This window comes from Muscardinus avellanarius (genome assembly GCF_963383645.1).
Source record: "Muscardinus avellanarius genome assembly, chromosome: X".
Lineage (NCBI taxonomy): Eukaryota > Metazoa > Chordata > Mammalia > Rodentia > Gliridae > Muscardinus > Muscardinus avellanarius.
This window is the reverse complement of record NC_137792.1, coordinates 113,827,115-113,850,036: the sequence shown is the minus strand read 5'-3', so window position 1 is coordinate 113,850,036 and position 22,922 is coordinate 113,827,115. Positions and strand designations below refer to the sequence as shown.

The 22,922-nt window shown below is 44.1% G+C and overlaps 1 protein-coding gene across 1 annotated transcript in view; it reads left to right on the top strand.

The window, feature by feature from the left end:
* Positions 1 to 22,922, top strand: part of ATRX (ATRX chromatin remodeler) — a gene marked incomplete at both ends in the record, with an annotated part of 162,023 nt that overhangs the window by 9,669 nt on the left and 129,432 nt on the right. The window contains 4 exons of the mRNA XM_080719003.1: positions 3,611 to 3,662; positions 11,781 to 11,921; positions 19,585 to 19,640; positions 22,086 to 22,138. Of these exons, the coding sequence (XP_080575129.1) occupies positions 3,611 to 3,662; positions 11,781 to 11,921; positions 19,585 to 19,640; positions 22,086 to 22,138 (302 nt within the window). The remainder of the gene's footprint in view (positions 1 to 3,610; positions 3,663 to 11,780; positions 11,922 to 19,584; positions 19,641 to 22,085; positions 22,139 to 22,922) is intronic.

Below are 22,922 nucleotides of genomic sequence, written 5' to 3'. Positions count from 1 at the left end.
CCTGGGGTCCTCCTGTCTCGGCCTCCCAAATACTGGGATTACAAGCTTGCGTCACCTACCAGGCCTTTGCGAATGTTCATTTGTTTCCACAAGGTGTACCTCAGGGAAGAATTTGTGGAGAAGGTAAATTTGCACTTGTTAATGCAGAATTTGGTTTCCAAGGTCAGGTGTTAGCAGAGTGACCAGACAGTCACCTATTTTTATAAATAAATGTTCTATGGCAGGACACGCATCACCTGTTTATATCTGCATAAAAATACAGACATACTGGCATGCACTTCAAATATCCACCAGCAGTCTCAGTCCACCACTCGTGTTATCAGCCACACCCATCTCTCTCTCTCCTTCTCTCCTTAAAATTTTCATCCAAATTCAGATAACCTTTCTGCCACTTCACAATTAATCCACTGACTGCAACCTTTCAAGATTTTGTGTGTGTTAGGGATTGAATATAGGGCCTTGTGCATGTTAAGCACAGGGTCTGCCACTGAACAATACTCCGCAGCCCTGAATGCTGGGGATGGAACCCAGAGGCATTTGACCTCCGACCTACTCCCCCTGCCCAATTTTTTATTCTTTATTTTGAAACCGGGTCTCACTGAGTTGCGGAGGGCCGCTCTAAGTAGTAGCTGAGGCTGTCCGCGAACCGCGATCCTCCGGGTCTCAGCCTCCTGAATGCTGGGATTCCAAGCTGGGATTCCAAGCTGAATGATTGCTTTTTATTTTTATTTTTTATTTTTTATTTTTTTAATTTTATTTTATTGGTGCACTGTATTCATACATCATAGTGGGATACAAACTTTTGTAGACATACATGCACACATCGCCCAGTCAGCCCCCACCCGATCCCCACCCCATTCTCTCCCCATCCCTCCTTCCCATGCGTGGCTTAGTGGTTGACATCTAGTATTATAGCAATTTATCCAAAATTAAAAATGATAATCTCACATAACAGTTTCATTTGTCTGATACCAAGCGTTTGATGATTTAAAGATAGCATTTCAATATTTCTTTTTGCTTTCTTTCTTACTAGAGCATATTTTTTTTTGTTTTTTTAGGTGAAACTATCATATATTTATATATTTATTTTTCAGAAAAAAATCTATCCTAATATGGAATATGAATTCTAGATACCCAAAACGATCTTGAAAAAGAACAAAGCTAGCAGATATATATTTTCTGATTTCAAACCATATAAAGCTACAATAATTGAAACAGTGTAGTACTGTTCTAAAGGCAGATATATAGACCATTGGAGTTAAATACAAGCCTAGAGCTAAATTCTTCCCTATATTGTCAAGTTATTTTTGACAAGGTTTCCACGAACATTTGGTGGTGGAAATAATAATCTTTTAACTAAATATTGTTGAAAAATAATAATTACATGGAAAAGAATAAAATTGGACCTTTACCTAATCCCATATACAAGTATTAACTCAAAATAGATAAAAGACCTAAATATAAATCTTAAGACTATAAACTTTTAGGAGAAAATCTGGGTCATAAAACCTCACAACATTGAAATTGGCAGTGATTTCTTGGATATGATTTCAATGGCACAGGCAACAGAAGAATATACAAACTCCCTAAAAAATAAAAGAAAATATTGTATATCCAAAGACAATGTAAACAGAGTTAAAAGTTACTAATAGAATTGGATAAAATATTTCCAAATGCTATATCTGAAGGTATATTAATATTCCAACTAGAAATCCTAAAAATTAACAACAATAAAGGCAAACAATACAACTTAGAGATAGGTAAAAGACTAACATAAATAATGAATCTCCACAGATAACCAATCTTAGTTGTCTGTTGGATGGAAAGTCTTGTTTCTCTGGTTCTGGTGAGTGTTACCTATTTCTTCTTTGTAGTTAATCTCTTTGAGTATTTTCTCTAGCGCTGGTTTTGAAGACATAAATTCCTTCAGTTTCTGTTTGTCATGGAAGCTTCTTATTTCTCCATCTAATTTGATAGAAAGTTTTGCTGGATAGGAAATTTTTGGCTGGAAGTTGTTTTCTTTCAGAGTTTGGAATATGTTACTCCAAGCCCTTCTGGCTCTCATGGCTTGGTTTGGGAAGTCTGGAGTGATTCTAATTGGTTTGCCTCTGAATGTCAGTTGGCCCTTTGTTTTTGTTGCCTTTAAGATTCTCTGCTTGGCTTCCACATTGGTCATTTTGACAATTATATGGCGTGGGGATCCTCTTCTCCGATCCTGTCTAAAGGGAGTTCTATAAGTTTCCTGGATCTGTGTATCAACCTCTTGCTCTATATTTGGAAAATTTTCTGCTATTACTTCCTTGAAGAGATTGTTGATCCCTTTGGTATCACTTTCTTTTCCCTCCTCTATTCCAATTATTCTTAGGTTAGCTCTCTTAAGATGGGCCCATATTTCTTCAATGTCAGATTCCTGCTGTTGGATATTTTTTTCTAGATTAGAAACTATGCATTCATTTTTGGATTGCTCATCTTCTAAGAGCGAGATTCTGTTCTCCATGTGGTCTAATCGGTTGTTTGTGCTTTGAATTGAGGCCTTTACTTCATTAATTGCATCCTTTATCTCTTTTTGGCTCTCTCTGAGTTCTTTTCGAAGCACCTCTATTATTTCTACAGTTATTTTCCTGATTTGATCTTCTAGAAATCTCTGATTTTCTGTTTTATCAGGTTCTGATGTTGTGGGGTTGTGCACATTCATTACTTCAGTGTTATTCCTCTTTCCCATGATTTCGGAGGTTTGTGCCTTCTCTGGGTTCTTCCCTTGGGTCACTATGGCTTCACTTAAGGTGCTCTGGATCTCGAGTCTGTATTATCTCAGACCCCACTACTCCTTTACTGGGTTGTATCACAGAGTCTCCGACCCAGGGAGTCGATAGAGGCTGCTTTAAACTATGGGGGGTGCCAGGTTGCACGTTCTCCTATGGTGTGATATCTCTGCCACCACCACTCCCTCACTGGGTCAAGTCCCAGGAGGCCCAATACTGCGATTTCTCCTCTGTGGCCCGCAATTTGACTCACTGTTCTTGAGTATGTAGATGTAGCTGTACTGGACTCGGTGAATTCACTGCTGCTGCCGCCGCCGGTGGCAATATGGCGCCTCTGCCACGCCCTCGGCCATGAGGCTGGCGTATTTTTTCTTCTCTGGTTTTGATTTCCACTCTGAATCCCTGCAGTGTGTGCAGAGCTCAGCCACTGGGAGCTTTAAATGCTGTCTGCGCCGAAAGATCCCGCCTGGCTGTTCCGCAGCGGCTCACCTGGCTTGCTGTAGCCGTCCGTTGAGTTCGCCGCTGCCGCCGGCAGTATGGCGCTGCTGCCGCGTCCTCGGGCTCCTGTGTCTCCTCTGTGGCCCTGAGCTCTGTTCTCAGTCCGTTTTCTCTCTGGAGCCTGGTGGTTTTTTTTGTTTTTCTGGTGATGGTGTTTTCTGGCTATGAAAGGCGCTCTTTTTGTGGTAATGGAGATTGGTTGTTAGCGGGACTCTTAAGCCCCGCTTTTCTCGGTCGCCATCTTCCCGGAAGTCCGAATGATTGCTTTTTAAACACTGTAATCTGAGGTGACAAGTCTGATCTACTGGTCTACAAGAAGCTAAAAAATAATCATTCCTGTTTTACTGTAGAAGAAGTTTAGACTGAACCAGAAGCGGCAGCACATGCTTCTAATCAACCGCAGTACGTGGGAAACTGAGGCTGGAGGGAGTCAGGTTCCAGGCCAGCCTCAGCAATTCTGTGAGGCCCTATTACAAAATTTATCAAAAAGGATTGTGGTGGAGTACGGAAGTAGAATGCCATTGGGTTTAATCCCCATTACCCTTCCAAAAGTTTAAAAATATAATTTAAGGCTAGCTGTGCTCATGTACACCTATAATCCCAGTGTTTGGGAGGCTAAGACAGGAGAATCATATGTTCAAGGCCAACCTCAGTAATTTAGCAAGATCCTGTTCTAAAATACACAATAAAAAGGGTTGGAGGTAGAGCTGGGGAGTAGAATGCCCCTGGGTTCAACGCCCAGTACCGTGTGTGTGTGTGTGTGTGTGAGTGTGTGTGTGATTTTAGACTTATCTCTATATAATATATATTAATAGTATATATAATTAATTACATATATATATTTTTTGTGGGTCTGGAGATGGGACCTAGGGGCATTATTCAACCTCGGAGCTACACCCCCTGCCCTATTTTGTATTTTGTATTTTTTTTTGGTGGTACTGGGAGTGGAACCCAGAGTCTTTCTAACTCCGGGGTATACTCCCAGACCTATATTATGTTTTATTTGGAAACAGGGTCTCAATAAGTTTCTGAGCACCTCACTAAGTACCTGAGGTTGGCTTTGAACCTGTATGATCCTCCTGTCTCAGCCTCCCAAGCGCAGGGATTACAAGCGTGCACCACCACGCCCGGCCTATTTTGTATTCTTTATTTAAAAAAATTTTTTTTATTGGGCCAGGCTTGGGAGGCAGAGACAGGAGGATTGCGCAGGTTCGAAGTCAGCTGTGCGCGCTGGCTTAGGAGACCCTGTTTCCAAATAAAAATGTAAAAATAGGTCTGGGAGTGTAGCCCCGGAGGTAGAAGGGCTTCCAGGAACCCCAGTACCACCAAAAAAAAAAAAAAATTATTGGCGCATTGTATTCATGCATCATAATGGGGTAAAAAACTTGTGTAGACATACATGCACACATCACCCAGTTAGCCCCTGCCCAACCCCACCCCACTCCCTCCCCATCCCTCCTTCCCATGCTTGGCTTAGTGGTTGACTTCTACATCCTGTGCTTTAGAGAGTTTCCTTCTTCCCCCCTCCCATCCCCTCAGTTAGGTTGTCTTATTTGCTCCTCCATAGGGTTTCCTTTTTCTTTCTTTATTTTTCTTTTTTTATGTTTTTATTTTTTTGTAGGTCTTCAACCACAATCCTCCTGTCTCAGCCTCCCAAATGCTGGGATTACAAGCATGTGCTGCCACACCTGTTTTCCCCTCAGCCCTTTTAAAAAATTTAGAAAAAAAAATTTTTGTGGTACTGGGGCTTGAACCCAGGCCATTCTACCTCACACCGGCACCTCTAGCCCTATTTTAATATTTTTTTGGTACTGAAGATGGAACCTAGGGGCATTCTACCTCTGAGTTACACCCCCAGCTACAATTTTTTTTTAAATTTTAAAATAGAGTCTCACTAAGTTGAGAGGGCCTCACTGAGTAGCTGAGGCTGGCTTTGAACCTGTGATCCTCCTGTCTCAGCCTCACAAGTAATGGTATGTGCCACCATGCCAGACCTGGACTGTGTTCTTTTAAAAATGATAAGGGGAGCAGGGCGTGGTGGCGCACACTTGTAATCCCCACGCTTGGGGGCTTGGGAGGTGGAGACAGGAGGAACGCACAGGTTCGAAGCCAGCCTCAGCTGGTTTAAGAGACCCTGTTTCCAAATAAAATATAAAATAGGTCTGGGAGTGTAGCCCGGAGGTAGAAGGCTTCCATCCCCAGTACCGCCAAAAAAGAAAAAAAAAAAAAAAAGGTTAGGGGAAGCCAAGTGTGGTGGCGCCTGTGATCCCAGTACTTGGGAGGCTGTATATACAGGAGGACCACAGGTTCGCGGCCAGCCTCAGCTGCTTAGTGAGGCCCTTTGCAACTCAGTGAGACCCTGTTTCCAAATGAATAAAACATAGGGCTGGGGATGTAGCTCAGAGGTAGAATGCCTCTGGTTTCAATCCCCAGTACTGCAAAAACAAAACAAAACAAAACAAAATGCGATTCTTATAGAAACTAGGGTAAACTTAAAGCTCTTCATAAAAAAGGTGAAAGAAAAAGCCGGGCGTGGTGGCACATACCTGTAATCCCAGTATTTGGGAGGCTGAGATAGGAGGATCACGGTTTGCGGCCAGCCTCAGCTACTTAGACCCTCTGCAATTTAGTGAGACCCTGTTTCAAAATAAAAGAATAAAAAGCAGGGCTGGGAGTGTAGCTCGGAGGTAGAATGCCCCTGGGTTAAACACCTAGCACTGCCCAAAAAAAGTGCTTAGCTGGGCATAGTGACTCCTTCCTTTAATTCCAATAATTGGGAGGCTGAGACTCGAGGATCTGAGGTTCTCAGCCAGTGGAGGTAAGATAGTGCTTCAAAATAAGAATAGAAAATAAGAATATAATATAGTGCTAGGGTTTCATTTCAGAGATAGAACATTTCTGGGTTCAATCACCAGTCCACATATAAAAAGTGACTCAACCTGTTAGTTGTTTAAGCATATGAAATAGTACTTTTCTTTTCTTTTTTGTGGTACTGGGGGTGGAACCCAGGGGCTTTTCTACCTCCGGGCTATACTCCCAGACCTATTTTCTATTTTATTTGGAAACAGGGTCTCACTGAGTTGCTGAGAGCCTCACTAAGTAGCTGAGGCTGGCTTCGAACCTGTGCGATCCTCCTGTCTCAGCCTCCCACGCGCTGGGATTACAAGTGTGCGCCACCACGCCCCCCACCCCCCAATGGGAATTGAATCAAGGGGCATTTTATCTCCAAGCTACACCCCAGCCCTGTTTTTTTATTCCTTATTTTGAAACAGGGTCTCATTAAGTAGTGGTGGACCTCACTAAATAGCTGAGGCTGGAGGCGAACCTGCCATCCTCCTGTCTCTGCCTCACAAGTCCTGGGAATACAAATGTGTGGCACCACGCCTGGCGAAGTGTTGGATTTCCTCAGATGTTTTTTCTGCATCAGTTGAGATGGACACACGGTCTCCCCCGTTACTCCACCAGCGTGGTGTATGTATTTTCCTTTCACCCTTTTATTTCTCATTTGATCGTGTTCTGTAATCTTTCTTGCTGTGTTGTTCAGGGTGCCCTTCAGACCTTGGGCTCAAAAGATCCTGGCCCAAGATAATCTACCCCAGTTTCCCGGAGTAGCTTGAAATACTGGCCTGTGCTATTACCCCAGCTAATCCTTTTAATATGCTACTAAATTCTGAGCCCTAGTCTTTTGTTTAGGGTTTATACTTAAGTATTCACTAGGGAACTTGATGTGGAATTTTCTGTTTTTCATTGCACTGGGTATTGAACCCAGGGGCATCCTACCAAGCTACACTCCCAGCCCTATTATGTATATACATACGTATGTATGTATGTATTAACTTTGACATTGAGGCCTGATCCCAGGTCTACCTCAGACCTATATCTCTAGCCTTTATTATTGTTTTGAAATAGGGTCTCACTAATTTGCTGAGAATCTCACTGAATTGCTGAGGTTGGCCTCGAACCTGCGATCTTAATTATAGGCGTGTGCCACCACACACCTATAATTTTTTGTTTTGAAATAGTGTCTTGCTAAATTAGAAAGGGTCTAGCTAAGTTGCTGAAGTTGGCCTCAAACCTGTGATCCTCCTGTCTCAGCCTCTGAAGTACTGGGCATATGCAACCATTCCTGGCTGAATTTTTTTCTCTTGATGTCTTTGTTGGACTATGGTATCAGGGTATTGCTGGCTTCTAGAGTGAGTAGAAAGTGTTTCTCTAATTTTTGGAAGAGTTTGAGGAAGATAGTTATAATTCTTTTTTTTTTGTGGTACTAGGGATTGATCCTAGGAATATTCTACCTCTGAGCTACACCCCCAGACCTATTTTTTTATTTTTTATTTGGAAATAGGCTCTCACTAAATTGCAGAGGGCCTCAGCCAGCTGAGACTGGCTGCAAACCTGTGATCCTTCTGTCTCAGCCTCTGTACTGGGATTACAAGCGTGCACTACCACACCCACCTGTAATTCTTTTTTTTTTTTTTTTCTGAGTCTGGGGGTGGAACTCAGAGGCATTTGACCTCCGAGCCACATACCATGCCCGATTTTTTATTCTTTATTTTGAAACCAGGTCTCACTGAGTTGCAAAAGGCCTCACTAAGTAGCTGAGGCGGTCCTCGAACCGCAATCCTCAGGTCTAAGCCTCCAGAATGCTGGGATTACAAGCGTGTGCCACCACGCCGGGCCTTTTTTGTTTGTTTGTTTGTTTGTTTTTAGTGCTGAGGATTGAACCCAGGGCCTCCTGCAAGCCAGGCAAGCACTCTACCACTGAGCCACAGCACTAGGTTATAATTCTTCATTAAATATTTAATAAAATTCACCAATGAAGCCATCTGGTCCTTGTTTTTTCATTTTCTTGCATAGTTTTGATTATGGATTTAAGTAGAGACTCTTGTATGTATGCATGTATGCATATATGTATGTGCATATATACATATATGCACTTCCAGACTCTATCTGTAGCTCTTTTTATTTTTTGTTTGGAAACAGGGCCTCTCTAGGTTGCTGAAGGCCTTCCTACACTGCTGAGAATGTCCTTGAGTCAGTGATCCTCTAGTCTCAGTCTCTCAGGAACTGGGATTATAGACATGTGCTACCACACCTGGCTGAGAGACTCAGTTATTACAAACCAAATTACAATTATGCTAGCTTTGATATTTACCTGAGTATTTAACATTGTTCTTAATTTTAGGTTACTCTTTACTATTCTTTTATTTCAGTCTGAAAGAATTAAAAATTTCTTATAGGGCAGATCTGCTAGTCATGAGTTCCCTTAGCTTTCATTTTTTTTCTGGTAATTTCTATTTTATTTTTGAAGAATTTTGATCCTTTGTTAACACTTTTCCTTTGGGCACACTAAATGTCACCCCCCTTTCTTTTGGTCCCCTTGTGTTCGGTTGTTGTTGAAGGTTGACTGTTACTGTGGATGCCCAGAGCTGGGCTTCATGGTGTCGGCCTGTGGTCCCAGTACTTGGGGGACCGAGACAGAAGGACTTCAGGTTCAAAGCTAGTGTGTAATAACTTAGTGACACCATTTCAAAACAAAAAAAGAATAAAATGTGCTGGGGATTGGCTAATGGGCTAGACGTGGTGGTCCACGCTTGTAATTCTAGTACTTGGGAGGCCAAGCAGGAGGTTAGCGGTTCCAGACGAGCCTTAGTGAGGATTTCAGGAACCTAGTGACCCTATTTCAAAAGAAACAAATGAGCAGGCTGGGCTGGGAGTCCAGCTGGGAGGTAGAATACGCGTGGCTCCTCCCTAGCACCCGCAAAATGAGGGTGCCCCATGCCTATCAACGTCTCTTGCTCATTTTGAGATCCTCTTTGGCCTTAGACAGTTTGACGCATTTCAGTATGAATTTCTTTGTGTTTATGTATGGTTTTATTTTGCGTATTGTCTTCTATGTATATTTTATTTTAGCTTCTTGGATATGGAGTTCCCCATGTTTCATGAAATTGGGAAGGTTTTGGGGGCCATTATCTCTTCAAATATTATTTCTATTTTTTCATACTTTCCTGTAATTCATTGTGTTGGTGTCGGCATGCTTAGTGGGGTCTGGTAGTTTCTAAAACGGTTAGTTTTTACTCGTTTTTTCCCATCTTCATACTAGGTAATTACATTGGACTACCTTCACTGATTCTTGAAAATCTCTCTGCTCAAATCTTTTGAACCCTTCTATAGAGAGTTTTCATTTCCATTTTTGTAGTTGTCAGCTCCAAATTTTATTTGGTTTCTTTGATAATTGTGGAGTTATGACTTAAAATGTGAGTTGAGCGTGGTAATGCCCATCTGTAATCCCAGTACTTGGAGGCTGACGCAGGAGGATTGCAGGTTTGCGGGCAGTCTCAGCAAGATGGCGAGCCGCCCGGGGACCCGGCAAGACCCTGTCTCAAGAAAAACAATGAAATTGGGCTGATGTCACAGCTAGGAGGTAGCACGCTCTGGGGTCAACCCCTCTTGCCGCAAAATGCAAGTGTCCCCAGCCGGGCGCGGTGGTCACGCTTGTCATCCCCACGCTTGGGAGGCGGAGACAGGAGGATCGTGCGGGTTCGAAGCCAGCCTCAGCGACTTAGTGAGACCCTGTTTCCAAATAAAATAGAAAATAGGTCTGGGAGTATAGCCCGGAGGTAAAAAGCCCCTGGGTTCCACCCCAGTACGACCAAAATGCAAGTGTCCCCAAGGAGTTCCTGTGTTAGACAGTGCAGCCAGGCCGGTGCTGGGCGTGGCTGGAGGCCTGGCCTCGGGAGTGATCTGGCCCTGGCCCCTTCTCTGGCTCTCTCTCTCTCTCTCTGCTTTTGGCCACCTTGAAGTGACAGGATGCGGCGAGAGCAGCTTTTCCTCCTCTCCCTTGCCCTAAAGCGCTGCCACCATGCTGGACAACCCTGCACTGAGACCTTTGCGATCTCTAACTCCGTGGGTCCCCAATACATCTTTCTTCCTCCAAGTTGTGCTTGTCAGGTACTTTGGTGACAGCAACAACACAAAAGCTGACTAAAGCGATTAGGTTTGCTTTCCTCTCCCGCCCCCCCGTTTTCTGTGGTGCTGGGGATTAACTCAGGGGGCATTCTACACCCAAGCTCCACCCTCAGCCTTATTTGAATTTTTATTTTTTTACTTTTTGGTGCTGGGAATTAAACTGAGAAGCATTCCACCTCCAGATCATACTCCACAGCCCGATTTTGATTGCTCATTTGGAAACAGTTTGACTAGGTTGCTGAAAGCCTTGCTAAGTTGCCAAGGCTGGCTTTGAACCTGTGATTCTCCTGTCACAGCCTCCCAAGTACTGGGATTCAAGTGTGCACCACCATGCCTGGCTTGCCTATTTTAATTTTGAAACCGGGTCTCATTAGATCGCTAAGAATCTCATTACATGCTGAGGCTGGCCTCGAACCTGTGATTCTCCTGTCTCAGCGCCCCAAGTACTAGGATTACAAACCTGGGCCACCATGCCTAGCTAGTATGATTTATTTATTCTGAAATAAAGTCTCTTTAAAATATTGCATATAGCTGCCGGGCTTGGTGGCGCACGCTTGTAATCCCCGCGCTTGGGAGGCTGAGACAGGAGGATCGCGCTGGTTCGGAGCCAGCCTTGCTGGCTTAAGAGACCCTGTTTCCACATAAAGTTAAAAAATAGGTCTGGGAGTGTAGCCCGGAGGTAGAAGGGCTTCCAGGAACCCCAGTACCCCCCCCCCCACACACGCACACACAAATATTGCATATAGCAGCTGGACGTGGTGGCGCACGCTTGTAATCCCAGTACTTGGGAGGCTGAGACAGAAGGATCGCACAGGTTCGAAGCCAGCCTCAGCTACTTAGTGAGGCTCTCAGCAACTTAGTGAGACCCTGTTTCCAAATAAAATAGAAAATAGGTCTGGAAGTGTAGCCTGGAGGTAGAAAGCCCCTGGGTTCCATCCCTAGTACCACACACACACAAAATTATTGCATATACTGGTCTAGATCCTTTGATCCTCCTTTCTCAGCCTCCTAAATACTGGTGGTATAGGTGTGTGCTACCATACCTGGCTCATTTAAAATAATTTTCCAAAGCCTGGTGTGGCGGCCCACGCTTGGAATCCTAGTACTTGGGAGGCCGAGACAGGAGGATTGCAGGTTCACAGCCAGCCTCAGCAATTTAGTGAGGCCCTCGCAACTTAGTGAGATTCTGTTTCAAAATGAAGAATAAAAAAATAGGGCTGGGGTGTGTAGCTTGGAGGTAGAATGCCCCTGGGTTCCATCCCAGGACCAAAATGAAAAGAAATTAACGTTTCATTTCTGTGTCAGCACAGCGCATTGAAGCTTCTCAACATAGTTCTGTGTTGAGCGGATGAGGGCATTTACCACACGTGAAGTTTTTATCCTAAATAAGTGTACCGGTCGGTTGTATTAGTCATATTTTTGTTTTGTCAGTGAAGTAATATTCAATTTCTTCCCTCTTACTTTGGATTTCTAGCCTCAGAAAACTTACAGTATGGGTAGATTTTTAGTTTGTTAGAGATTTCTATTTCAATATATGCCATCTTAATTAAGGACGTTGTTTATATTTTTCTCTTGCTAGTGAAAGCAAGTTGAACACCTTGGTGCAGAAGCTTCATGACTTTTTGGCGCACTCGTCAGAAGAATCAGAAGAAACGAGCTCTCCTCCACGGCCTGCGATGAACCCGAGCACAGGCGAGTAGAGAAGGAGCCTGCTCTGCTTAGGGCCTTTCCTCGCTGTTGTTGGTTTGGAGGGAGCAGCCAGCCATTGAAGGCATTCGCTTCTTAGAAAATGACATGAGTAGCGTTCACGGAAACTCCATGTTAACCCAGCGGCATTCCTACCTCTGAGTGATATTAAACATTATCTCAGCTGGGCGTGGTGGCACACACTTGTAACCGCAGTACTTGGGAGGCTGACACAGGAGGATCACAGATTCGCGGCCAGCTTAGCTACTTTAGCGAGGCCCTCCGCAACTTCGTGAGACCCTGCTTTAAGGTTGCTGAGACTAGCTGCCAGCCTGCATTGTGCCACCATGCCCGACTTGCTCCTGACTGCTTGGGGGGGATGTGTGTGTGTTTGTGTGTGGTACTGAGTACTGAGGATTTAACTCGCGTGCGTTCTACCTCAGAGCTTCCCTCCCCCCGGGCCCTTTTTATTTCCTATCTTGAAACAGGGTCTAAGTTGCCGCGCTGTCCACACGCCTGCGATCTCCTAAATCATCCGCTCAAATACTTGGATTACAAGTGTGCGTCACCACCCCTGGCTTGTTCCCTTTTTTATTTTTTGCGTTCCTGGGGATGGAACCCAGGGTCATTCTATTTCCGAGCTTCACCCCCAGCCTTTTGAGAGAGAGAGAGAGAGAGAGAGAGAGAGAGAGAGAGAGAGAGAGAGAGAGAGAGTGAGTGAGTGTGTGAGTGTGTGTGTGTGTGTGTGTGTTTTATTTTTCCTGGGGATGGAACCCAGGATCATTCTACCTCCCGAGTTACACACCCAGCCCTAATTTTTTTGTTTTTTGTTGCGGGTCTGGGGATGGAACCCAGGGCCATTTGACCTCCAAGCTACACCCCCTGCCCTATTTTTTATTCTTTATTTTGAAACCGGGTCTCACTGAGTTGAAGAGGGTCTCACTAAGTAACTGCGGCTGTCTGTGAACCGCGATCCTCTGGTTTCAGCCTCCTGAATGCTGGGAGTACAAACCTGTACCGCCGCACGCAGCCCAGCCCTAATTTTTTTTATTTGTTTTGAAACAGGGTCTCACTGAGTTGTAAAGGGTCTAAGTAGCTGAGGCTGGCTGCAAACTGTGATCCTCCTTTCTTAGCCTTCCAAATGCTGGGATTACAAGGGTGTGCCACCACACCCAGCCTATTTTTTATTCTATCTATCTATCTGTTATCTATCTATCTATCTATCTATCTATCTATTTTTGGTGGTACTGGGGTTCCTGGAAGCCCTTCTACCTCCGGGCTACACTCCCAGACCTATTTTTACATTTTTATTTGGAAACAGGGTCTCCTAAGCCAGCGCGCGCGGCTGGCTTCGAACCTGCACGATCCTCCTGTCTCCGCCTCCCAAGCGCGGGGATTACAAGCGTGTGCCACCACGCCCGGCGATTTATTCTTTATTTTGAAGCCGGGTCTCACTGAGTTGCAGAGGGCCTTACTAAGTAGCTGAGGCTGTCCTCGAACTGCCATCCTCAGGTCTCAGCCTCCCAAGTGCTGGGATTACAAGCGTGCGCCGCCACGCCCGGTTTATTCTTTATTTTGAAACGGGATCTTGCTAAGTTGCGAAGGGCTTCACTACATAACTGAGGCTGGCTTCAAACCTGCACTCCTCCTGTGTCAGCCTCCCAGGTGTTGGGATTACAAGTGTGCGCCACCACGCCCGGCTTCTTCCAAGTTTTAATGGTAAAACAATCAGTGTTTCACAGTTAAAGTTTGATGTTTGATGTTTCCTGTATAGGCTTTTTTGTGTATATGGTGCTAGGGATTGAGACCGGGTGTATCATACCTCTGAGCTGCACCCCAGCTAGCCCTGTTTTTTTTTTTTTTTTTTTTTTTTTGCGGGTCTGGGGATGGAACCCAGGGGCATTCGACCTCTGAGCTACACCTCCTGCCCAATTTTTTAATTCTTTATTTTGAAACCGGGTCTCACTGAGTTGCAGAGGGCCTCACTAAGTAGCTGAGGCTGTCCGCGAACCGCAATCCTCTGGTCTCAGCCTCCCGAATGCTGGGATCACAAGCGTGCGCCACCACGCCCGTCTCCTGTTATGTTTTTTATTTTGAAATAGGATCTCACTAAAGTTACTGAGAGTCTTGCAAAATTACTAAGGCTGGTCTTGAACCTGTGATCTTCCTATCTCATCTCCCAAGTACTGGGATCACTGGCATGGTCCACCATGCACAGCTTGTATAGGTTTTTTTTTTTATAAGTACTTTCCAATAAAGATATGTAAATTCCTCTATTTCTAGTTCTATGAGTGCTTGACAACTAATTATTTTTTTTTTTTGTTTGTGGGTCTGGGGATGGAACCTAGAGGTATTTGACCTCCGATCTACACCCCCTGCCCAATTTTTTATTCTTTATTTTGAAACAGGGTCTCACTGAGTTGCGGAGGGCCTCATTAAGTAGCTGAGGCTGTCCACGAACTGCGATCCTCCGGTCTCAGCCTCCCAAATGCTGGGATTCCAAGCGTGCGCCACCACGCCCGGCTTGACAACTAAAATTTTTATGGAGATGATTGGAGATTCATATGCAATTTTAACAACTCATATAGAGAGACTTCTTATACATGTGGCCCACTTTCCTCCAGCTGTGATATTATAAATGTCTAAGCCAGTCATGGCGGTGCATGCTTGTAATCTTAGTCCTTGGGAGGCTGAGACAGGAGGATTGTGGTTTGAGGCCAGCCTCATCAACTTAGTGAGGGCCTCTGCAACTTAGTGAGACCCCGTTTCATATTTTTTTTTTTTTGGTGGTACTGGGGGTAGAACTCAGGGGCTTTTCTACCTCTGGGCTATACTCCCAGACTTATTTTATGCTTTGTTTGGAACCAGAGTCTCACTGAGTTGCTGAGAATCTCACTAAGTAGCTGAGGCTGGCTTTGAACCTACACAATCCTCCTTTCTCAGCCTCCCAAGAGCTGGGATTACAAGCGTGCGCCACCACACCCGGCTCCTGTTTCAAAATAATTAATACAGGCTGGACATGGAACTCAAAAGTAGAATGCTCGCGACACCCCCCCCAACACATACAAAAATCCTTATGTCATTATTGATATAAATATTTATTTATTGATAAAATCTACCAATCTAAAATCTTTTTCTTCAGTTTTCCTTGTACTTTTTTGTATGATTTTTATATTCTGTACAGTTTTATTACATATTGCTTTTCATTTCAAAGATGATATATTGTTTAGTAAGTGCCCTGTTTTTTTTTTTTTTTTTTTGCGGGTCTGGGGATGGAACCCAGGGGTATTCTACCGCTGAGCTACACCCCCAGCCCTATTTATTATTCTTTATTTTGAAATAGGGTCTCACTGAGTTGCAAAGGGCCTCACTAACTAGCTGAGGCTGGCCTCGAATCATGATCCTCCTGTGTCAGCCTCTCAAATGCTGGGATCACAAGTGTGCACCACCACACCTGGCAGGTTTGTTGTTTTATTTTTAACTGAGCATAGTTCCCTGGAGGTTGACTGGAGTCATTCTATGTCCCAGTAGTCTTATCCTTATTATTGCCTAGTCGTGTCCCATTATATGAATGTATAACAGTGTGTTTTAACTATTCACCTGTTGAGGTACATGTGGGCTAATATCAGTTTTGGGTTATTACAGTTAAAGCTGATGGTGGGGCCAGGCATGGTGGCATATGCCTGTAATCTCAGTACTCAGGGGGCTGATACAGGAGGACCGCAACTTCGTGGCCAGCCTCGGCTACTTAGTGAGGCCCTTTACAACTTAGTGAGATCCTGTTTCAAAATGAAAATAGAAGCTGGGTATGGTGGCACACGCTTGTAATCCCAGCATTTGTCAGGTTGAGACAGGATCACAGTTCGAGGACAGCCTCAGCTACTACTTAGTGAGGCCCTTTGCAACTCAGATCCTGTTTCAAAATTAAAGAATAACAAATAGGGGTTGGGGTGTAGCTCAGTGGTAAAGCGCTTGCCTGGCAAGTACACCCCCATGAGTTCGATCCCCAGTCCAAAAGGACATTAAAAATACTTCCTTAAATAAATAAGCTAAGCCGGGCGTGGTGGCGCACGCTTGTAATCCCCGCGCTTGGGAGGCGGAGACAGGAGGATCGCGCAGGTTCGAAGCCAGCCGCGCTGGCGTAAGAGACCCTGTTTCAAAAATATAAAATAGGTCTGGGAACGTAGCCCGGAGGTAGAAGGGCTTCCAGGAACCCCAGTACCACCAAAAAAAAAAAAAAAAAAATAAGCTAAGAATAAAAATTAGGGTGGGGGAGTAGCTCAGAGGTAGAATGCTCCTGAGTTCAATCCCTAGTATCACACACACACACACACACACACAAAAAAAAAAAAAAGCAAAGAAAGGAAGAAAGAAAACCTGCTGGTAGACATTTGTTGATAGTTTTTTTTATATGAATATAAGTTTTCATTTTTCTGGGATAAATGCCCAGGAGTATAGTTGTAGGTCATATGATGGTTTCATGTGTGTGTGTATTTTTTTTGGGTGGTGGGAGTGCTGGGTATTGAACCCAGGGATATTCTATCTTTGAGCTATACCCCCAGCCCTTTTTAATCTGAAAACAGTTACCCTAAATTGCTGAAGTTTCCCTAAGTTGCTGAGGCTGGCCGTGAACCTGAGATCCTTCTGTCTCAGCCTTCCAAGTACTGGAATTACAGGCCTGTGCCACTCTGTGGGTGGCTGCTCTTTTAGATTTTATGTGTGTATATGTGTGTGTGTGTATTACTAGGGATTGAATGCTGGGGCTTCTCCCTCTCAGATACATCGCAAGCCCTTCTTTCTTACTTACTTACTTGCTTTTTTATCGATTGATATTGAAACAGGTCTCTATAGGTTGCTGGCAATCTTGCTAAATTACTGAGGCTGGTCTCAAATCTGCAATCTTCTTGTCTCAGCCTCCCAAGTACTGGGATCACAGGTATGTTCCACCACATTCAGCTATTTTAGATTCTTTATATATATATATTTTTGGTGGTACTGGGGGAGAAACCAAGGGGCTTTTCTACCTCCGGGCTATCCTCCCAGACCTATTTTATACTTTATTTGGAAACAGGGTCTCACTAAGTTGCTGAGAGCCTCACTCAGTAGCTGAGGCTGGCTTCAGAGCTGTGCGATCCTCCTGTCTCAGCCTCCCAAGCGCGGGGATTACAAGCGTGCGCCACCATGCCCGGCTTTATATTCATTTCTTAAAAATTTGTTAAAAAATAGATCCTGGCATGGTGGTGCAGGCCTATCATCCCAGTACTTAGGAGGCTGAGACGAGTATGAAAGGTTCGAAGCCAGCCTCAACAGTTTAGTGCGGCCCTCCACAACTTAGTGAGGTCCTGTTTCCAAATAAGAAAGAAAATCGGGTGGGGGTTTAGCTCAAAGGTAAGTGCCTCTGTGTCCAGGCCCCGGTGCCACACACCAAACAATAGGTTTTGGATGGAGCTTGGAGGCAGTATGCCTGCCTTCAGTCTCAGCACCACATGCCGGAAATAAATACTCTTTTTAGAGCTATTTCACATTCACAGCAAAATTGAGTGAAATGTATGGTAAGTTGCAGTATATACCTGCCTTCCCATAGCCTTCTCTACTATGCACAGTTCTCATCAGCTTGTTATATTGTTTAAAATTGGCGAACCATAAGCCTGGCATGGTAGTGCAGGTTTGGAATCCCAGTACTTGGCCGGGCGTGGTGGCGCACGCTTGTCATCCCCGCGCTTGGGAGGCTGAGACAGGAGGATCCCACAGGTTTGAAGCCAGCCTCAGCTACTTAGTGAGGATCTCGGCAACTTAGTGAGACCCTGTTTCCAAATAAAATAGAAAAAAAAAGGTCTGGGAGTATAGCCCGGAGGTAGAAAGCCTCTGGCCTCTGGGTTCCACCCCCAGTAACCCCCCCCCCCAAAAAAAAAGTAATCCCAGTACTTGGGAGGCTGAGACAGGAAGTCTCAGCTACTTGGTGAGGCACTCTTCAACTTAGACCTTGTTTCAAATAAAGAATAAAAAATAAGGCTGGGGGTGTAGCTCAGAGGTGGAATGCCCCTGGGTTCAGTCCCCAGTACCCCCAAAAGAAAAAAAAGTGTTGAACCATCCTTGATACATACTGTTACCCTAAACCTGTTTATATAAGTATCACTTTTTAAGTGGCAATTGGGATTGAATCCAGGGGCATTCTACCTCTGAACTACACCCCCAGCCCTATATTATTATTATTTTTTTTTGCAGGTCTGGGGATGGAACCCAGAGGTATCTGACCTCCAAGCTACAACCTCTGCCCAATTTTTTATTCTATATTATGAAACAGGGTCTCACTAAGTTACCGGGGGGCCTCGCTAAGTAGCTGAGGCTGTCTGCAAATCGCCATCCTCCTGTCTCAGCCTCCTAAATGCTGGGATTACAAGCGTGTGCCACCACGCCCAGCTTATTTTTTTTTATCTTCAAACAGGGTCTTGTTGAATATCTGACAGCCTCACTAAGCTGCTGAGGCTGGTCTTGAACCTGCGATCCTCCTGTTTCAGCCTCCCAAGTACTAGGATTACAAGTGTGTGCCACTCTGCCCCTCTCAAGGATAGTGTTTGATATTACATATTCTAAGGATTTTTGGCAAATTCATCCTGTCCTGTCTCCATCATTGTGGCATCATACAGACTAGTTTCATTGCATTAAATATCCTCTGTGCTTCCCTTATTCTTCATCCCTTCTTTTTTTTTTTTTTTTTTTTGGTGGGTCTGGGGATGGAACCCAGGGGCATTTGGCCTCTAAGCTATGTCCTCTGCCCTATTTTTTATTCTTTATTTTGAAACTGGGTCTCACTGAGTTGCAGAGGGCCTCACTAAGTAGCTAAGGCTGTCTGCAAACCGCGATCCTCCAGGTCTCAGCCTCCCGAATGCTGGGATTACAAGCGTGCGCCACCACACCCGGCTTCATCCCTTCTTCTAGTCTTGGCACTGGCAACCACTGATCTTTTTACTGTCTTTCTAGCTTTGCCTTTCCAGAATGTCACATATTTGGAATCATCTGTGTGAATGATTCCAGATTGGCTTCTGTCATTTAGTACTATGCATTTCAGTTTCCTCTGTGTGTTTGCATGCCTTGATAAGTCTTTTTTTTTTCTGTACTAGGGATGGAACCCAGGGGCATTCTACCTCTGAGCTATACTCCCAGCCCTATTTTTTATTCTTTATTTTGAAACCGGGTCTCACTGAGTTGCAGAGGGCCTCACTAAGTAGCTGAGTCTGTCCGCGAACCGCAGTCCTCCGGTCTCAGCCTCCCGAATGCTGGGATTCCAAGCGTGCGCCACCACGCCCGGCTCCCATGAACCCATTTTTAAGCTATGAAGTATGTCAGTATTGGTAATGCTCATATTATAATACACCTAGAGCCGGGCGTGGTGGCGCTCGCTTGGAATCCCAGCATTCGGGAGGCTGAGAAAGGAGGGATCGCGGTTTGCGGACAGCCTCAGCTTCTTAGTAAAGCCCTCCGCAACTCAGTGAGACCCTATTTCAAAATAAAGAATAAAAAATTGGGCTGGACATATAGCTCAGAGGTAGAGTGTCCTTGAGTTCAGTCCCAGTACCACATACAAAAAAATGACTTCATGGAATTGTAGGTATAGGTGAGCTCTTTGATAATACATTGATGAGAAAAATAATCTTTATTTCTTTTTTAGACAAAATCAGTGGTTCTGGAAATAATTCTGATATGATGGAAAATACCAAGGAAGAGGTAACAATAATTTGTAGCATTTTTCAAACATTCATTAATTACTAGTAACCAACTTGCATGTAAGTCATTATATTGATTTTGGTTAGTATGTACCTGTGTTTAAGGCTATTCTTGTTCTTCATTTTGGTAGTGGCCCAGCCCAGTGTGAGGATGTTTTCATTGTTTTTGTTACTTTTATGCTTTACTTCATTAGTTTAAAGTCACAAAACTTAAGGCTTGTTGACAGGTATCCAACCATCATCATGTTCTACCAGTGATGTTTAAGGTAGATGTTTTGTGCATGGTTCCATGATTCATAGATTTCTCAAAACTTAGTATTCAGAGTCTCATAGCATTCCATATTGAGGTTCTTTACTTGATATGCAGGCCCACACTGTTCTGAGATTCTTTGCATGTATTGTAAAAAATTTAATCCAGCTGGGCCTGGTGACATACCCCTGTAAACTCACTTCTTTGCAGGCTGAGACAGGATCACAGGTTCAAGGACAGCCTCAGCAAGTAGTGAGATTCTCAGCAACCTAGAGACCCTGTTTCCTAAAAAAAGGGGAGCCAGGAAGTGTGGGTTAGAGGTAGAATGCCCCTGTGTTCAATCCCCAGTACAAAACAAAATGGAACCTATTATTATGATATACCGTGTACTAATGATGGCAAGTGTTTCACTCAGTAAGCTGTAGTAGTTACTCTGTGCCATTTTAGCATAGAGAATGACATATTTTAGATCCTTCTTAAAACTCCCTGTATTGATGTCTGATTACTTCTGCACCTTTGTTTTGTCTAAGGGTCATGGTACAGCGGGGTGTCCCCTGGCACCCCCTAGCATGCAGTGGCAATGAGTAAAATGACAGAACTGAGGATTTAGATCAGTGGTCCAGTGCTGGCCCAGCACGTGTGAGGCCGTGGGTTCAGTTCACAGTACTACAAGACAAAAGGCACGAAATTGGGGCTGGGGTGTAGGTAAGTGGTAGATCGCATGATAGAAGTTCTGACTTCAATCCCCAAGTGTCAAAAATGAACTAAACAAAATAAAATGAGATAAATGAGGACCAAAATTAAGCTTCACTCAAGAAAACCTGACAGTAGAAATGAGAATTAGGTTATTTGGGGGACTTTAGTGATTGAATCTAGGGCTATGTGCATGCTAAGCCTGCACTGTACCACTGAGAATTAGCTTTTTTTTTTGGTGTTCCTGGGGATTGAACTCTCGGATGTTCTATTTCTGAGCTATAACCCCAGTTATATTTTTATTCTCTCTTTTTTTTTTTTCGGTACTGGGGATGGAACCCAGGGGCATTCCGCCTCTTGAGTTACACCTTCAGCCTTATTTTTTATTCTTTATTTTGAAATAGGGTCTTACTAATTTGCGAGGGCCTCACTGAGTAGCTGAGGCTGACTGCAAACCTGTAATCCTCCTGTCTCAGTCTCCCAAATACTGGAATTATGAGCATGTGCCACCATGCTTGGCTTATTCCTCTTTTTTTTTGGTGGTACTGGGGTGGACCCCAGAGGCTTTCTACCTCTGGGCTATACTCCCAGACCTATTTTCTATTTTATTTGGAAACAGGGTCTCACTAAGTCGCTGAGAGCCTCACTAAGTAGCTGAGGCTGGCTTTGAACCTGCGCAGTCTTCCTGTCTTAGCCTCCCAAAGGCTGGGGTTACAAGCGTGCGCCACCACGCCTGACTTGGCTTATTCTTTTTTTTTTTTTTTTTGGCGGGTTTGGAACTGGAACCTAGGGGCATTCAACCTCCAAGGTACACCCCCTGCCCTTTTTATAATTCTTTATTTTGAAACAGAGTCTCACTAAGTTGCAGAGGGCCTCACTAAATAGCTGAGGCTGTCCACGAACCACGATCCTCCTGCCTCAGCCTCCTGAATGCTGAGATTACAGGCGTGTGCCACCATGCCCGGCTGGCTTATTCTTTTTTGAAACAGAGTCTTGCTAGGTTTCTGAGAGCCTTGTTAAGTTGCTGAGGGTGTCCATGAACCTGCAATTCTCCTCTCAGCCTCCCAAGTACTTGGATTTCAGGCACACGCTGCCATGCCTAGCTCAAGAATTAACTATTGAAATTGCTTTTAGAAGAGTATTTTAGGCTGGGTTGGTGACACACACCTGTAATCCCAGTATTTGGAAGGCTAAGACAGAAAGACCACGGGTTTGTGGCCAGCCTCAGCAACTTATTGAGGCCTTCTGCAACTTAGTGAGATCCTGTTTCTAAATAAAATATAAAAATAGGGCTGGAAGTGTAGCTCAGAGGTAGGGTGCCCCTGAGTTCAGTCCCCAGTACTACCAAAGAGAGAGAGACAGAAAGACAGACAGAAGTATTTTAGGCATATAAATTATCTCATTATATCAATATATCCAAGATCTTGCTGTATAGGAAAATAGTTAATGATAGAGATGTTACTTTGAGAGTGTACTCACCTTTGCGTTTTTTCTCATGTTTAGGGAACTATGTCTTCAGAAAAATCCAAATCTTCAGGATCATCACGATCAAAGAGGTTGGTTGATGTTGAAGGGAAAAAAGTTTTTTCCTGGCTGTATTAGTTTCCATTTCTAGAAATATAATTATATAATTAAAATAGTATACAAAATATATTTTGTTTTACGTACTTTTTTTGGCATTCAGGAATGAATCCAGGGGCACTCTACCTCTGAGCTTCACCCCAGCCCTTTTTTAAAATTTATTCTTGTTTAGAATCACGGTCTTGCCAGGTTGCTGAGACTGACCTTCAACCTTAGATCATCCTGTCTCAGCCTTCCAAGTACTGGGTTTACAGGTGCGTATCACTGCACCTATCATAAACTGACTAATTTGTTATAATACAATCTCTGTATCACCCAGTTTCAATAGTCATTCCAAATTTGAACATGAAGGGAATTTTTAGTGAAAGTTTTATTATGTAAACCAGGCGTGGTGGTGCATGCTTGTAATCCCAGCATTTGGGAGGCTGAAACAGGAGGATTGTGGTTTGCGGACAGCCTTAGCTACTTAGTGAGGCCCTTTGCAAATCACTGAGACCCTGTTTCAAAAATAAAGAATAAAAAATAGTGCTGGGGGTGCAGCTCGGAGATAGAATGGTTCCATCCCCAGTACTGCCAAAAAAAAAAAAAAAAAGAGTTAATGACCTTTGCAGTGTATAGCTCATTTCTAAAGGTGGGTGGACTTGGGCATGCTTGTAATCTCAGTGTTTTTTTTTTATTTTGTGGTTAGGGTGGAATCCAGAGGCTTTCTACCTCCGGGCTATACTCCCAGACCTATTTTATATTTTATTTGGAAACAGG